Source organism: Platichthys flesus, chromosome 11 (assembly GCF_949316205.1).
Source record: "Platichthys flesus chromosome 11, fPlaFle2.1, whole genome shotgun sequence".
In the NCBI taxonomy this organism is placed as follows: Eukaryota; Metazoa; Chordata; class Actinopteri; order Pleuronectiformes; family Pleuronectidae; genus Platichthys; species Platichthys flesus.
In genome coordinates, this window is record NC_084955.1 from 7,526,496 (window position 1) to 7,543,060 (window position 16,565).

General features: G+C 41.4%; 2 protein-coding genes and 1 long non-coding RNA gene across 6 annotated transcripts in view; all 3 read right to left on the minus strand.

Moving 5' to 3' along the window:
* Positions 1-5,615, minus strand: part of LOC133965329 (adhesion G protein-coupled receptor B1-like) — a 65,980-nt gene extending 60,365 nt beyond the window's left edge. For all 4 annotated transcript variants that reach the window (XM_062399818.1, XM_062399819.1, XM_062399816.1 and 1 more), the window contains exons 1-2: positions 5,518-5,615; positions 298-441 (exon numbers count right to left, since the gene is read on the minus strand). In XM_062399818.1, coding sequence (XP_062255802.1) covers positions 298-441; positions 5,518-5,560 — 187 coding nt within the window. In that variant the 5' untranslated portion in view covers positions 5,561-5,615. The remainder of the gene's footprint in view (positions 1-297; positions 442-5,517) is intronic.
* A 1,800-nt stretch (positions 5,616-7,415) lies between these two features.
* Positions 7,416-9,262, minus strand: LOC133964712 (adhesion G protein-coupled receptor B1-like). The gene is made up of 4 exons (XM_062398940.1): positions 9,170-9,262; positions 8,932-9,038; positions 7,868-8,062; positions 7,416-7,550 (listed from the first exon to the last, which is right to left on the minus strand). The coding sequence occupies exons 1-4, from the start codon at positions 9,219-9,221 to the stop codon at positions 7,416-7,418; spliced, it is 489 nt and encodes a 162-aa protein (XP_062254924.1). The 5' UTR covers positions 9,222-9,262.
* A 172-nt stretch (positions 9,263-9,434) lies between these two features.
* Positions 9,435-11,373, minus strand: LOC133965330 (uncharacterized). Its single transcript, XR_009923865.1, has 4 exons — positions 11,221-11,373; positions 10,616-10,780; positions 10,003-10,167; positions 9,435-9,554 (listed from the first exon to the last, which is right to left on the minus strand). It is a non-coding gene; the product is annotated as an uncharacterized LOC133965330 (long non-coding RNA).
* Between the last annotated feature and the right edge of the window lie 5,192 nt (positions 11,374-16,565).

Here is a 16,565-nt window from a genome sequence, read left to right on the forward strand (position 1 = left end):
CTTTGGTGCTTGATTGCTGCCTTCTGAACTTTAGTGTGGAAAACAAGAGTGTGTTGTGTGTGTGACTACAGAATAAAATAAACATGGAGGACAACCGGCATCCTGTGTTCTGTGTTGAAAAGGGGATGTGGATGAAATAAAGGCTGAGAAGGCGGAGTTGGCTTAAACATTTTGCAGCACTAGCTGGAGGGGAGTTGCATTGTTGTTTCAGTTGTAGGTGTAAAAATAAACAGCATCCTGTTGGTGACGCTTACTGATTATCCTCTAATGTGTAGCAGCCCTATGTCAAGCTCTCACCTGGCTTTCCAGTGGTCAGGATGTTTTTGGAGATGGTGACTCTGTCCTCAGAGCTGCGGGCCCAGTCCACCATGCCCCTCCAGCCCTTCATTGGGAAGTTGATGTCTGCATGGCCCGCCACTGGACGCTTGTGGATGCTCAAAACTGTGGCAGGACACAACAGAAACTCTTTAATGCATTACAGTTAACACTACTGCTCATCAAGCACTTTATTCGAAATGCCTGTAAATATGCAACTATTCATGCAAATTACTGGCAGTGCAAAAAACCATACAGGTGTTCAGTAAATGGAGCAACTTTTGCGAGCTAGTTAAGGCAGGCTCACTCTCCACAAACCTCTATATTATACACTATCCCAATTTGGCGACCTGTAGCTGCAAATATGTCCTGTCTCTCGCTTTGCTTGTCAATGCCTCTGCTGCCTTGCAGTCGTTTTGCTGCCTGTTGATCCACCACCCCAGCATCCACCTGTGTAAGATATTTGCTCATCACTCCACATTGCAACAATGTTGTCTTAACTGGGGAAGGGATGAAGTCGGAGGCAAGACGCCAAACTCTGACCTTGTTCTGCTGCTGCAATATAAGTTTCAAATTCGAGTTGTCCAGCTGAATTGCCCTCATTATCATCATTGATGGAGAAAAGTGGTGCTCTCTGACTGTGGCAGATTTTTGATGCCTTTTGGTTTGAGGGTGTCTGAGAAATCTGAGGCTGCAGTGGCCACAGGGTCACACACACTGGGCGGTTGAAGACAGGATCTCTGTTCAGGCTGCAGATGGTGAGGTCAGAATGTGGCACCAACAGCATGAAGCCAGCACTGCCAGTGTCAGACTGGGCTGGTGGTGCTGCTGTAATAGTAGGGGAGGGGGAAATGTTTTCTTGCCATGCTTTGGGCCCCTTCAAAGAATGATGGTTTGAATGAATGTCACTGTCTATCCCAGTGTGATTGCTACTGATTTTCATAACTTTAAAGCCTGAGTTTAGCATTTTAACGTCTTTTTCCAGCAGGATAATGCTAAAAAGTAAAAAATAGTTTCGGGAATATGACAGTGACTTCAGTGAATATGTCAATGTCCCCTTTCACCAGATTCTTGATAGGGCTCTAACTGACCCGTTGTTCACTAACTGGAAAGCATAAGCAGTGGAGGCTTGCGAGCTAGTGATCACCCGTTTGTTCGTGGCACAAATCCCTACAGACTATTCATTCAACCCAATAAATACACATATGTCTTAAATTGAAACCACAGTGTGCACTGTTTACAGCGCAGTATAGGGTAAACCACTGTAGCAGCTTCAGTGTAACCATTTTCACAACTTTACAAATGGTTGGTGGATCCTGCCTTTCGTGTGAGCCCACTCATGCACTCGACACAGTTTTTAATGGTGTAAATATGGACGAACGTGAAATGAGACATGCTGCAGATCTGAATCCAGTAGAATGCCTTTGGGATGTAGTAGAGGGGGAAATTGGCAGCGTGAAATGTGCAGCTGACAAATGTGCAGCAACGCTGCGATGCAGTCGTGTCAACATGGAGCAGGAATGTGTCCAACGTGTTCTGGAATTGATAAAGAGCCGAGGCTGTTTGCAGAGAAAAGGCTCTTTAACACACATTAGTAGGATTAGTATGGTGTACATAATAAAACACTTGTTAAGTGTACGTAATGATCAGGTTATATCTATTTACTTAGATACAACCCACAATTACACAAACATGCATATTTAACTCTTACATGTAAATGTGAAAGATTTGGTCATGCAGGCTCGTTTTGCTATGCAGCCCCTTGTTATGTAGATTATTTGCTCAATACGAGTAAGGTTTACATATTAAAATCTGAAACCAAGTATATTGTTAATTTTTCCCTTATCTGCAAATAGGATGAGTGCCAAAAGCCCTGAGAACACATTTGTGCGTTTTGGCCTCTTTAAATGGAATTGCACCCCAGCCTGTCCACTCCGCTCTGCATCGGCAAATCAGCTTGATGCTCCCTCTCTGTGAGGGGACAGCTAGCCAATCAACAGAATCAAGACTGTTTGGTGTCCTGTCTCCTAAATGGTTGAACGAGCTCCCCATTGACATCAGGACAGCAGAAAGTCAACACATCTTCCGCCACAAACTAAAAAGACTTCTGACTACACCTTGGTTAAGAAGATGATGTCTAATAACCATTGTCGACTCTGGTGTTTCTATAAAAAATAAATAAAAAAGTTTAGTTGCATTTATATATTGTCTAGTATATTTGTTAAATTTAGTTGCACATATTCTACTTACGTGTAGCACTTTGTAGTTTGGCTTTTTGAAGCTAATGTGCTTCTTGCTGTTTTGGGTTTGATGATTCCAGAGTAAATGCACTTATTCTAATTCACTTTGGATCAAAGAGTCAGCTAAATAATACGTAATGTAATGTTATGTTGTCTCTATGGTCCTTTTATATGAACTCATATGCAGGAAAATGTTTTGAGTAAAGCAGTGCAGCATACTTTTATCCAAAATGTGTACCTCGTATAACGTCAGCATGCTCAAATTAACCTACTAGGAGCTGCGAAGATGAACTGCTGGGCCCCTATTAACCTCGAGCAGTAGTGGGACTAAACAGGGATATGCAGACTATGTGTGCAAGACGGAAATAATAAAGGTCTGAAAGCTCTTTAACACAGGACCTCAAAGTCAGGTAATGACGCAGGACTCGTCTTGTAAGCCTCACTGTTGACTTTGTGCTTTGAGAGCCCATACACCCTTTCTAACTGTGCTGTACCTCCAGTATCAGTGCAGTTTTAATCATGTTGTCTGTTCATATTATGAGTAGTTATATATTTGTACTATTGCCTCTTATTTATAAGATATGGGAATAATAATGGATCTGTCTTTCTCTGTTTCTTTCTGTCCACTTCGAAGAGTTCAGTTCGGGTGATTTCCCACCTCCCATATAACTTGAGTATTTGATGAGTTTGGAGGAAGAAACTCCGATCAGACTATATGTGGCAGATGGATGAGCGCTTCTGTGCGTGGCTCCGCTTATGTTTGAGGTGTGGGAGGAGCGAGGAGGTCAGATACACCAGAGGAGGTACGCTGTTGATGTGGGCGGCTATTTGGCACCAGAGAGCGAGGTGGCAGCGCTATAAACAGGACCTCTCAGCTGGCCTCAATTCCCACATATTCTCTCTTGACTCAACTCAAACTCTGCCTTGTTTTTATCTGGAGGTCATAGACGGCAGCAGTGGCGCTGTGATGACTACAATATATTGGTTTCCCCTGTTTGAGGAAAAAAACAGCATTTACAGTTCCTAGGCAGTGGAGGGAGGCAGTAAGTTGTTGTGAATGTGGATTTAGAATCCCAAGAGACACATCTAAAGACCTGCTGCCCTGGAGGAGGAAAAAATTCTGCATGGATTGTTCTGTTGATGTTAATACAAGGGAACAGAAACAGGATGCAGCAGAGAGAGAGAGATTCTTATTCAATATATTATCAATCAAAATTTGTCGAAAGAGAGGATTTTCAAATTCCCCCCAAAATTAAAACAGATGTCCCATAAGAGTCGGTCAAGGTCATGAGTTCAGTCTCCCATGGTTTACTAGGCTGGGCTTGCTGGTGTAACAATTATTAGTGATACTGAATTTAAGGGTATAGTCACATTAGGTATATAATTAAAAGGATCTACTGTATTTCATATGTGATGAGACTGAAAAAGGCAGAGCAAATATAAGTAAGTATTTTATTTATTTAATTTATCTGTATTTGTTCACGTTGTTTATTGAAAATTTCTCTAGGTGGGTATTGACCTCTGCGCACAAATAAATTGAATTGTCCTCAATGCACAATTACTAATGATTTGGGTTGATACAGATATTAATGTTTGATGGTTTAATGAGTTAGCTCTTATTAGAGAGTTGTGGCATTCACACATTATATAAATGGGCTGTATTACCTGTTTTTATATTTGTATTTTTTCTTTGATTTCCCAAAACCTAATCAAGATCAATAGTACTGGCTATTAACATGTTACACAAAATGTATAATGCATTGTGTGGTTAATGTGTGTTGCTGTAAGCTGCGTTCCATTGCCTCATGTAGCAGCAGATGGTCAATTGGTTATTGAAGTGTTGTATCAATGTTTTCCTGCTTCCTGTCTTGCGCCTGCTGATTTTGTTGCTGCTGTTGTCAACACTCTGCCGTCCCGCAGAACGTTTGGATTTCTTAATTTGTCGCTCCATTGGTTTTAGAACATCTTGTCACAGAACTGCACTGTTATAAATTATCTAACTGACTCACACTGACACTTTCACAGGCACGTTCAGTAACGTGCAATGTCCGTATAAATAAGTAATTAAATCATAAGGTCTGATAACCATATGTGAAATTTGATGAGTGTCCTAAATTCTTCTTGCATATCTTGTGCTCACGGTACTTTCCTTTTAACTGAACGATATATTTTAAACAGTAAAACTTCAACGTAAATGAAACAACACATAAAACAAAACTATTTAAACTTGACATGAAAATAAATACATTAATCTTAATGTTTCAGTTTGTGAGGATAGTTGTAGAAATGTCCTCCAGTTTCCATCAGTTAACTTTAATATTAACACAATTTGGCGTTACACACTGGAGGTTTGGAGCTTTACAGATGTGTGTTAACCAGGCAGGGGGTGATGCACGCTATTGACTCGCTTATAGGGCAGTGTAGGATTTGATGCACACTGGGGACTGAAGTTCATGATATCTCCACCTCTTCTGCTTCGATTCTGACTCTTCTCTAAATAAAATTAGCCTTTGGGCAAGATCTTATTCATATTCCATGTTCATACATTAAACAAATATCTGATATTCATCGTAGCCTGTGATTACTTCATATGGGTTTTATAATTTATTTTAATCTTATCCTTATAGTTAAAGTAAAGCGAAGCTTTTTCTAAATCGAGTTAGCAGCGCTGAAGTTTTTGAAATTCTTGTTGCCTACTGACATACACACCACTACTGATATACCTTTCTAAAACATCAGGACATAAGACTCTCTCAATGTAGCAACACGCTGTAGCTAAAAGTGAAACTTAAGGCACATAAAATGTCTGTTTAACTATTAGCTCTTGTGGCCCCTCCTTCTCTCATATATTACTATTGTAGTTCAATCTACAGAGACAAAAAAGCTGAGATGGCAGGGCTTTGTTTTTTTTCTGATGAGCAGAGATAGCCTTGGAGAAGTCGTGGATGGAGATAAGACTGACCTAGGTTATCAGTGACTTCATACATGTCTTGAAAGTCTTTCATCCTCAGGCCGATGACGTCCACAAAGTCCTCGACCAGACGGAACAGCTCTTTGACGTTTGGTCCCAGCTGAGAAAACAGAGACACATGAAAGTAGACTGAAAGAGAAGGATTACGGATTTGGTGAAGATTCTGAACAGCTGTGCAAACAAAAGAAAGTTTGTGGCACATATTGTCACACTTCTCCTCAATGGTTTAGTGCTGCCACTTCTCATAATGCACATTATGATACGATGCACTCTACATGTCCGTGGTCTCATTTGTTTGAAATCGGGATAACATGTTCTCTGGAAACTAATCATGTCAAGTCTGGGGTACTTTCTCCAATATGACAGGATTGTTCAACTACAATGAGAACTTTTATTTATTATTCCATTGATTCATTCTTTTCACTTTAGTGGCAGATGCCTTTTTTCAGAGAATATGCAATTTTTACTTCCGCCCTAGGCAATTCATTTTAATCGCTGTTTTTATATGTAGCGTTTGTCTGTCTATCAGCATGATAACTTAAACAAAAAAATGACCAAACCAATTTCCATACAATTTTGTGGAAGGGTGAGTCATGATGACACAAAAGACCCATCCCAATTTTGGAGCAGATCTGGAAAAATGTGATGATTGGAAAATAATTTATTTGATTTTTGTTGTTACTCCGTCCAGGTTACGTTTTTGTTGTTGTTACTCTGTGGAGTCGAACCAGAGACCTTCCAGTCTGATGTCTTCCCAATTTTCTGCCAATAGTCCAAGTTTTTCACTGAAGCTATCGTTCAACCATCCAGGCTCCAACCTCGCACACTTTCTTCAGATACCAAAACCATCACAGTGAATGCCTGCTTCTGATTTCCTCATCATTTCTGTATTATTATTATTTCTTTGTCATTACTAGTATTATCATTATTGTTGTTCTTTATAATTATTGTCACCATATAATTACATTTCAACTCAAACATTATTCTCTATTTGATCAGGTAACACTTTACCCTAAAAGCCATTTAGGAGGCCTAGTACCTCAAGGACCCCAGTGTCTTTTCATTGTGGCTGTATTAAACACAATTGAATTTAGTAAAGCTCCAAATATAAGCCCAAAATGAACTAAGGCAGATGTAAACATCTTAGGACTAAGTTGATAAATAGACTGTGAAAATTGTTTTTTTCTAAAATAAATATCTCTCTCAAACTTAACTTTAAAAGCAGATATGGTGTCCATCGTGATAAATCCCCTCACTTGAAGGTTGGGTGCAAGTTACTATTGATTTTACCATCAAGTAATAAAAGGACACCTCTGGCTTCTCACAAAGCTGCTACATACACATTCCATGAAACAACATATTGCATGCACACTAAAAATAACAATCGGTGCTGTCAAGTCTGCTTTGAAACAGAAATTACCAGTTTCTTTTCATGAATAATTAAGTAAAAATAAACTATAATAATAAAATAAGTGTTTATTGGCCTGAAGATGCATTGGCACTGAGGTACCACATAATATGTTGTATAAATAACAGCTAATCCTCTCATGATGGGGGAACAAAATGTCACACTTCTTATTTTATTTAAGTCTGATAAGACCAGGGTGGTTTATTTAAAGTCATTGCGATGCCTGCTCGCTGACACTCCTGAGAACAGGACGAGCGGCTGGATGGATGGTTGGAAGTGCAGCAGATGGGTGAGTAGGTGTTTGCGCTGACTTGGTAACTCATTAGCTCTCGCTATTTCTGTACTTCAGCAGCTCTCTTTCCCATCTACCTCTGTCAGTCTGCAGAGACACAGGTGGGCTGGTTGTCCACCTGCGTCTTTGTCCCAATACATGACTCACTGAGCTTCAGGCTTGTTATTATTTTTTGTATTATTATTATTCTTATGCACTGACCGAAGATGTGATTACAGTTGTGGCTGGTTTAAGAAAAGACGGCGTGACACTAACCAGTTGTGCTTCCTCCCATCTCTCCCTGTTCTCTTCTATCAACAGATTGCTGACAGACTGCACAAAGTTCTGAAAGAAGAGTCACACAATGTCACATTAACATCTTTGAATTCTAATGTTATTTACAGGATAAAGCTGGTTATAGTATGCATTTTTACTTGTGAAATGAAAAGACCCACACCACCAATAAATTAATTAAACTAACAAGTTTCCTGTGTATTCCACGCTTCAAATATCCTATTGTTCTTTTTTTGTATGAGCTCTGTGGCTATCGAAAAACGATGAAAATCTCATAAGCGAGTCACACTGTTGCACTGGGTGACATGCATGGGCAGATAACACCCTCAAACAGCACTGCAGTAAATCCAGAGAATGTATCCACTCACCCTCATATCTACACTGCTGGGGCTGTAGTACGCCCTCCTGAAGATCTCCGTCATATTCTTCAGCACATCCACAATGGCCAACAGATCACCGCTGTAACTGGTCCCATCACTCGACGTCACTCTCAGCTTGGTCATCACATCAGAAACTCCATCTCCCACAAGGCCACGTTGCGCTTTGGACAAATGCTCCCGTGTCTAAGATTGAAGTGGAAAGGAAATAGCTTCTCTTAACTTAACACATCTCTGTTAATGGTTACAGCTTGGGGTACAAAGTGTTGTTTCAACAAAACATAATTCCCAATACCATAATGATGATATGTTAATATTGATTTTTGGATTGGTTGCAATATGTCAAATGGTTTAGAATTCTTTATTTTTCCATTATTTGAAAGTGAAATGTAAAGATCAAGCCGAGTAAACAAACTTAAATGTTACCGAGTAAAGCTAAATGGCCCATTGTTAAAAAATATATATTTTACATACTAAAATGATTTCTGAGATGAAGATCTTAAACAAAAGCAATGGTATTTCTCTTGTTGTTTACAAACATTGGAAGAACAGAACTAGACTGTAGCTTCACATGACTCCAGAATCAGAGCCTCATAGAGCTGAGCTGTAAGATGATTCATGGTTATATGAATTTAAACAGTTTCAGAACTATCAATACTGAATGTCAGTTGTATGCCTCTGCAAACCAGCACAGTTTCCGTCTACATACTTTACCTTGACCTTAACTTTGACCGCTAAAATCGAATCAGTTTATCTTTGAGTCCAAGTGACAACTGGTCAAAATGTGACAAAATTCCCACAAGACAGACTTGAGATATCAAACTGCAGAGGCCAAACGTATGTTTTGTGAGGAAACTTAGACCTTTGACCACCATATGTCTGCCAAATTTGAGGAAATTCCATCAAGCTTGTCTTGAGGTATTGCGTTCACAACAACGGGACAGACAAGCTGAAAAACTAAATGTCTCCGGCCACAGGCTGTAGTCCTCCTGGAGACTGTGCTGCCATTAACAAAACAAATTCAAGCATTGAAACCAGTTTAATTAGATCCTCACCAGAGTTTGTATGCTGCGATAGTCATTGGAGATGCACTTCATATAGGTGGGATTCTCCCAGTAGGCGACGCCCTCGTCATCCAGGCTGCAGCGGCGTAGGATTAGCCCTGCACAGGGACACATGCAATAAGAGTTCTATATTAGCTAAATGTTTTTCTTAACCGACTACGAAAAGTACCGGTGGACATTTGAGTCATGTGGATGGTATATGTGTAAATGTATAGACTGGTGAGCTCACCCATTGCATTAGGAGGACAGCGTACTGCCGCTGTGTCCCCAGCTGGAGTCATCTTCCATATGACGTTGGAGAAGTTGTCCTCGCCACATATTTCATGAGGTTCTTTTCACAGAGGAAATTCATAGGAAAGTAGTTTCAACTCTTACATAAGAAAGCTGTGCTTCCAGTGGGGAATGATGTCATTTTGCAGAAAAAGCAAGCAGTTTCTCCATGCACTCACCCGGACATTTCTTTTCATTGCAGAGCCGGACCTCCTCTTGTTCTCCAGGACAAGTCTGCCCCTCGAAAAAGGGCCCATAACAAATCCTGTTTCTCTGCTGGCTCCCCCCTCCACAGGTTTTAGAACAGCCCGACCACAAAGACCATGGCTGCCACTTGCCATCCACTGTCATAATGAATGCAGCATTTACTCCATTAAGGACAGTGAAACACACACACACACACACACACACACACACACACACACAAACAAGTACTACAGATCATACCAGTATTTTAGTTGTATTCTATTTATACAAAAACACAATATATGGCACAATGTTTACTTAACACTATTGCCAATCAATTTTGAAAAAACATTGTACTGTTTCGGTTACAATAAAGAAATTAGAAATAGAAAAGCGGAATAAGCTTTACAATAATGTATATACTTAAACTTGTTAATGCTGCTATACCTGCATTGTTTACCTGTCTTGATGCTCTATGGCTTATAAATCTTAATCTAGTTTGTTTTGTATTTGTATCCCTGTATCAGGGATTTTTATGCTTTTAATAATTGATTAGACCATGGTAAATATGCCTGATATACATGTAGCTCTGGCCCTTTCTCATACCCGGACACTCCCCAAGGAAGCAGTCGACAGTCTCCAGCCACTCTCCTCTGCACTCCGAGCCCCCGAACGAAGGGCCGTTACATTCCCTGGTTCTCTGCGTGGTCCCATTTGAGCAGGAGGCGGAGCAGGAGCTCCAGTTGGACCACTCATTCCACAATCCATCCACTGAGGAAACCCAGGGTCCCCACGAGCGAACAGGGAGAAAAGAAAAGTTATTGTTCTTTTCGGATGCATCGAGTCTGTCTGCATTTCATGTGTTTTTGTAATACTGAGTGAAAAATCATTCACTGCAATATGTCCATAGCTGAGATATTATGTGAATTACCCACTACATTGTTGAGATAATCCTTAAATTAAATCAGATAACATTAAACTGTAAGTGTTCAGTTCAAACATACTAGATAATGGCAAGTTAAAGGCAAAGGTGTCTATGGCTTCGTGGTTTATGATCCTGAAATACACCACTGAAAAGTACTGATTGCACAAAAAAATAAATTGCTTGTTAGTGTACAGACACTAAGCCAGAAACTTCAGATAGTCTGGTACAGTCTTCAATCTTTTTGTTTGAAACTAAAGTGAGTCCCCCCTACGATTAGGCTACTGTGTTCCTTACCTGGACAGACAGCTATGTTGCAGAATTTGGTCTGCTTCTCTGGGCCGTCACAGGGATTTCCCCCGAACTGAGGGGGCGCACAGCTCCGTGTTCGAGACCTGTACCCTCGGCCACAGGTTGACGAACATAAACTCCATGGTGACCATTCGTCCCAAGCACCGTTCACTGCAATCAGAGCAGCTAGGGTATAATTTAAAGACAGATAAACACAGGCAACCTTAACACATCAAATTAAGAAAACTCTTTCTCTGAAACACTGAACTGTATCCACAAGTAGCAGTTACTCTGTTGGTTTTTCCTGCCTTCATCTATACTGATCCATTGTCCTGTAGTACTATTGATTCTAAGTTGAGGAGTCTCCCTTCCTGTCTGGATGAAGAAGTGCCTGAAACGCCATTACATCTCTTATGATACTGGGAATCAGTCTAGACTTCAGGCAAATTCCTTCCTGTAAGGTGAGGGTAGAAAATAATCCCAAGGGTCAAAAGTTTGCCAAGTGCCTGAGGAAAGGAGTCAGGTGGGTCTTGTATGGGTGAGGCAGGGTCCAGGAATGGGCTGGGCAAGTGCAGGATGGTGGCACTGGAGGGGGAATGAGGGGGGCTTACCTGGACACACAGCAGAGTTGTTGCAAGGTCTCTGCTCTCGCAGTGGCCCACTACACTGGGTGCTGTAAGAGGAGTACACGCAGAAACGAGTGCGACTCTGCCAGCCCTCCCCACAAGTGGCAGAACACACACTCCACGCTGACCACTCATCACCTGAAGCTGAGTCTACTGAGGAGGAAGGGGTGGGGAAAGGATTGGTGGACAGGGAAAGAAAGAGGAGGAGGAAAAGGGAAGGAGAGGGCCATAACTAATTATCATGCAGGACGCAGCCTCTGTGGGCAAAAGAGGAAGGGTGTGATAAAGGGTAGATTTTAGCTGTGCCACATTTTAGGGGCCGCCTCCTTGAGAGACTGAACAGGTGCATAACATTGTCCGATTCCAAAGGATCTCCCAAATGTGGCTGATAAATTGAGGCTTCTTTTGCAGACACAATGTGGTCATTGATGGCCCTCAGGATTCCAAACCATTGCACTCTGGTCAGTCCAAAAGACGATGACAGGAACTTGCAAGAAGGCCTAAATCCTCTGCAGACCATTTCTTTTTTTAGAAAGGAGACAGGTCCAACCTTCTGAAGTTCTGGCCAATGTCACACACTGTGTCCTTCAGAGAAGACGGCCCCTAAAATGGACCCCAGCTTCTGTTCTACATCTATGGGGCTCTGCTGTCATATCCTCTGCATTGACTTCCAGGGGAAGTCAATGCCACTGGCTTAGGATATGTCAGTCATCAATCATCATTCAATGGTCATGACTCCTAAGTCAGTTGACCCATAAGGGAACAAAGGTAGTCAGAAGAATAAGGGAGAAAACTAAACAGGGTGTGAGAAATCAATTAGCAAATTAAAGTAATACTTCACCCAAAGATAATTTCGTATCAAACGTTCATCCCCTGTAAGCTTTACAAGTTTGTTTGTCTTTTTAAGGGCCATTGGCTCGACTCAATTTAGATTAATATCTGTTATAACGTTTTCCAAAAGAGAAACATTCATCACACACATCAGTAACTACTGCAACATGATCCTCTTCTCCTCGGTCGATCCATGTTTACATATGACAAAATACTGATTAGTGTTAACCTCATTAACAATAACTATGAAGATATAAGTCCGTCAACAACTCTTTTCACCATGCCTAAGATGAGGCAATGATAACGTGTCATAAAACCTTAACTGAGATTATATTATTTTACAATATTGTTGAATAAAAAAACCCGGGAATAAAATATGATCTCCAGATTTTAATCTGCACAGTCTAAATGTCTCTTTTTGAACGGCTGTGCTGCATCTTACGCATAGATAAATATATAGATATCACTGTGAACTTTAACTGGGTCCCCGTTTTTCTTCTTGTGAACCGAAAAGTACTACACTTCTGTTACGCAAAGTAAAACTTTAATAAAAAGGTTTTGACTTAAGAAAGAAAAGAACGTGACGGCAACAAAGCAGGTTGACATGTGGACCCACTTCAAATAAAACTCTAGAGAGAAAAAGAGAGTATAATGGTTGGGAGAAAAGCTACAAAGCTACCGAATCACTCGGGAGTAAACCACAAACCAGAAGAAACAGCTTGAGCCGTTAAGATATCATTACCACTAAAGGCAATAGTGTTACATCTGTTAGCATCACAACAGGAAACTGCACCACTGTTTGCAGATGAAGGTTTATCCTCTCTTAGAGTCAGTTATTCACATAACATTATCTTTCTAGCACAGTCCTCACAAAACTGGACACAAAAATGTTGGATTCTCTGCCATTTTTGCAAGAGTTAGGTTGTCATTTTTTCCAGTCCATAGTGGAATGGTTATTCATGGTGTGGACTGACAAATTGTTTTATTCACATTTCCAATCAAATGATGAAAACAATGTCAAACTGTAATCATTAAATATACTGGAAACCATATTTTTCTGCAGCAGCTGACAAAATGAACACTCGCATGAATCCAAGCTTATCACAGCCTTTCTCAAGAAATACACAACGATTTCACCTCCACCCTAGAGAGTAAACTTTCAACTTTTTGGGGAATGGGCTTATTCACTTTTTTTCCAAGAGTAAAATGAGAATATTCATACCTATCCTCTGTTTGTGTATTTATGGAGCTTGAGCCAGGCAGTGAATAGACCAGCTAGCTCACATGTTGACACAACTTCATGGCGTACACCACTCGGCCGTAGCGACTTGCTGGAGCTTTGCAAAGTTGCTATGTTTGTTATCTTCGGACAGCAAGCAACCCAGCACAGAAGACTCAACTTATTTTAATATAAACCAGGAATTCTCTTTACCTGAATGTATTTATTATTGTTAAGTTAGGCTAAACACATCTTGCCAATGCTTCCATAATTACCACACAGACAAGAGACTGGTATTAACTCTTGGAAACATCATAGTAGTGAATAAACACTCTGCCAATTTGTTGAAGAGTTTCTTTGAGCTTACGAGGGGTTGAGCGCTTGCTACTCTTGATTCTGGGGGGAGTATCAGTTTAACAGAGAGGGAGGACTCCGTTTCATATCGTGTTTTACACACAGGGCACAGTGTCCTGTTATGACCTCACATAAAATACAACTTCACTATGTTCAGTCAGGGTCCATGTTGGAATTAGTCCATTTCGGACGAGGCACTACATTGGGAGATTTTGATAGATGTGTATGTGACAAATGTGTGGAACTCTCTAGTTTTTGGTTGTTATTTTGTATGGATGTCCTGCACAAGTGTTGTGGTCACCCAAGCTGTTGATGTGACTGATGCATGGGATCCCTCTGCGTCCTGTTGTCTTACCTGTCTGAGGGCTCTGCGGTCCACTGCGGGGCTTGTCTAGGTCATCACGCTTGCGGCTGTCCACGGAGCGGAGCGATTGGCTGCGAGAGGGATGGCGACCTTTGCCTAAATGGGGTGAGGCAAGGCCGGGGTGGGGGTTGGGGGTGGGGTGGGGTTGGGGGTCGAGTTAGCAACCAAAGCTCCTTAATTAATGGCTTATATTTGGGACACAACCGTGACGTGATTGGTCACCCAAAACAGCATCAGCCAAACTTGGGACTTCCTGTTGTGCTGTCGGTGTCGATGTGCAATGCGTTATTTGATGTTTCTGCAGTTGTGCTGCTGATGTTTATTTTGACCAACCGAAAAAAACACATCCAAAGATTGTCTGCGGTTTTGAGCTATTCGTGGAACAGAAATGTTAAAAAGCAATTGTTTACAAACATAAAAAGCCTTATCCTGTCTACAGTCTCTTCAGGTTAGTGCTCCGATGTTGATTTCCTGTGTCCCTTTAGCCATTTGTGGGTGTAATGATTTTGACATACTGTGCATGCATGGTCTTGAAAACAGCTGACCATGTCATTGTTATTTCTCATCAATCAAAGTCCCCTTTCCAACATGCACTCCTTAAGTCAGAACACTGACTTACAGAAGATGGTTTCACGAGTAAATGAACATGATGCCACAAAGGAAAAGTTGAAAAAGATTGCTGTAAACACACAGTTTTGAAAAGACCACACAGTCATATTGAACGACAAAGGGGAACAAGGGCACACACCAACAGAAATGGATGTATCGTACACACAAATGCACACAAAACCCCCACACACACCCACAGAGTGAGCAGCTCACCGGTGCAGGACCGTGAGTTGCACGGCCGGCCCTCCTCCACCACACCCTCACACAGGTATGACTCCTCCGGGGGCGACTGGCAGGTCCTGGTCCGGGTTTGAATCCCACCACCGCACTCGCTGCTGCACTGCGCCCACACACTCCACACACTCCAGCCACCTATGGACACACATAGTAATGATCATTTATAAAACAGTGCTTAATTAGCCATCGCTCAACAGAGTGCTGAGCTGTGGACCAAAGAGTCTCAGCAGGTCAGTCCAAGAAATCAGGCAAAAGAGTCAGAGTGGCATATTTTAAGTTCCTTTTACAGCAACTAAGAAACTATATATTTTCCAAATGCGCTACCATGTATTTTTGAGATCATATGATGAAGCTGCGAAAGAGGGTTACCTTGTGAAAACACCTTTTTATTTACAGCTTCAACTAAAACCTTCTTTGCACTTTATACTGATTCAAAACACCACCATTTTGCACTTGGAAGCTCATGACGACATACAAGAAATTCTATAGACAATACATCACTGGGTTAAGGAAGCCAGGAAATGCGCGATAACATGGCATGTGTAGTTATCTTCATAAATGACAAAAGCCACACACGGAGAATGCACATGGTTAATATCCATACTACTGTAAAGACCTGTGTGTAAAAGAATATAAAGGTGAATATTCTCGGATTCAGTGTAAAGCAGGTAAATTCAGTGTAAACCCCACAACACTCCTGCACTGGATAACAGGCTGAGGGTATCTAACAGAGAGAGCGAGAGAGAGAGAGAGGATGCGAGGGGAGATTTGTCCTTTAAAACAGGTGTGATGAATGCCACTGTCACAGCGAAATTCCCTGTTTGACCATTCTGATTTAATGCGCTCCATTAAGATGTGTGCTGATATGGAGGAGGAGCGGGCAAAGAGCCGCTGAATGGCTCTTTCTCTCGGCATCCTGCACGCTCATGAATGTTTAATGGCACAGACAGATGCCTTTCAACCCCCACAGGCAACGACAAATATGTATTAATCTGCATGAATAGAACATGAAGTTGGCCAACATCCAGACACACACGTTGTTAATTACTCCCAAATCAATTTCCTCTGGGGTGAGGGCCCAGATGAGGGAGGCCGCTGACAAGAGGAGTTCACTTTAACTTACCAATCCACTAAGCACAGTGTGTGTGAGGCCTCTCTGTCGAGTGTTAATTACGACCTTTTGCTGCCTGCCCCTTTTTCTCCTTTATTCCTTTTCCAGTTTTAATCTAATGAGGTTGATCTTGTGGCCGACAGCAAAAAGTCCTATTGGCCGTTTTCTGCTCACCCTCAACCGGTCGAGGCCGATGGCACATTGACTCCAATCCTGTGGGAGATTTCCTCCTGTTAATAGGCAGATTTTACTCTCCACAGTGTTTGCTCATTGTGGGAACCTTTTGGTCTCAGGTCCTTAGTGTGTAAAATGCTTTGAGACATGTAGATTGGGGTTTTGTCCAGCAGGCAGAGCGTATTAATTCTGCTGCAGAGATCATGATTTAGTTTACAGCACATCAACACCAGCATTGTCCCTTATCACCACAAACTATCCTGACACTATCCACTGTGTCTTCTACTTGTATGTCATTACTTTTTTTATCTGGAGACATTGGTTTCCTTTCAGTTAATTCATTTTTCTTTTTCTTTTTTGCATCTGTCGTGTGTAAGAAGCATCCTCAACATCCCCCTCTCACATCCACTTTCTGCAGGCTTTTTACTAAT

What these genes read in the sequence shown, in the direction of transcription:
- LOC133964712 (XM_062398940.1), bottom strand. Translation starts at nt 9,221, where the DNA reads ATGACTCCAGCTGGGGACACAGCGGCAGTACGCTGTCCTCCTAATGCA. An exon ending in CTGTCCTCCTAATGCAATGG is followed by an intron (nt 9,039 to 9,169) that starts GTGAGCTCACCA and finishes GTCCCTGTGCAG; the next exon opens with GGCTAATCCTACGCCGCTGC. An exon ending in ATCGCAGCATACAAACTCTG is followed by an intron (nt 8,063 to 8,931) that starts GTGAGGATCTAA and finishes CTTCAATCTTAG; the next exon opens with ACACGGGAGCATTTGTCCAA.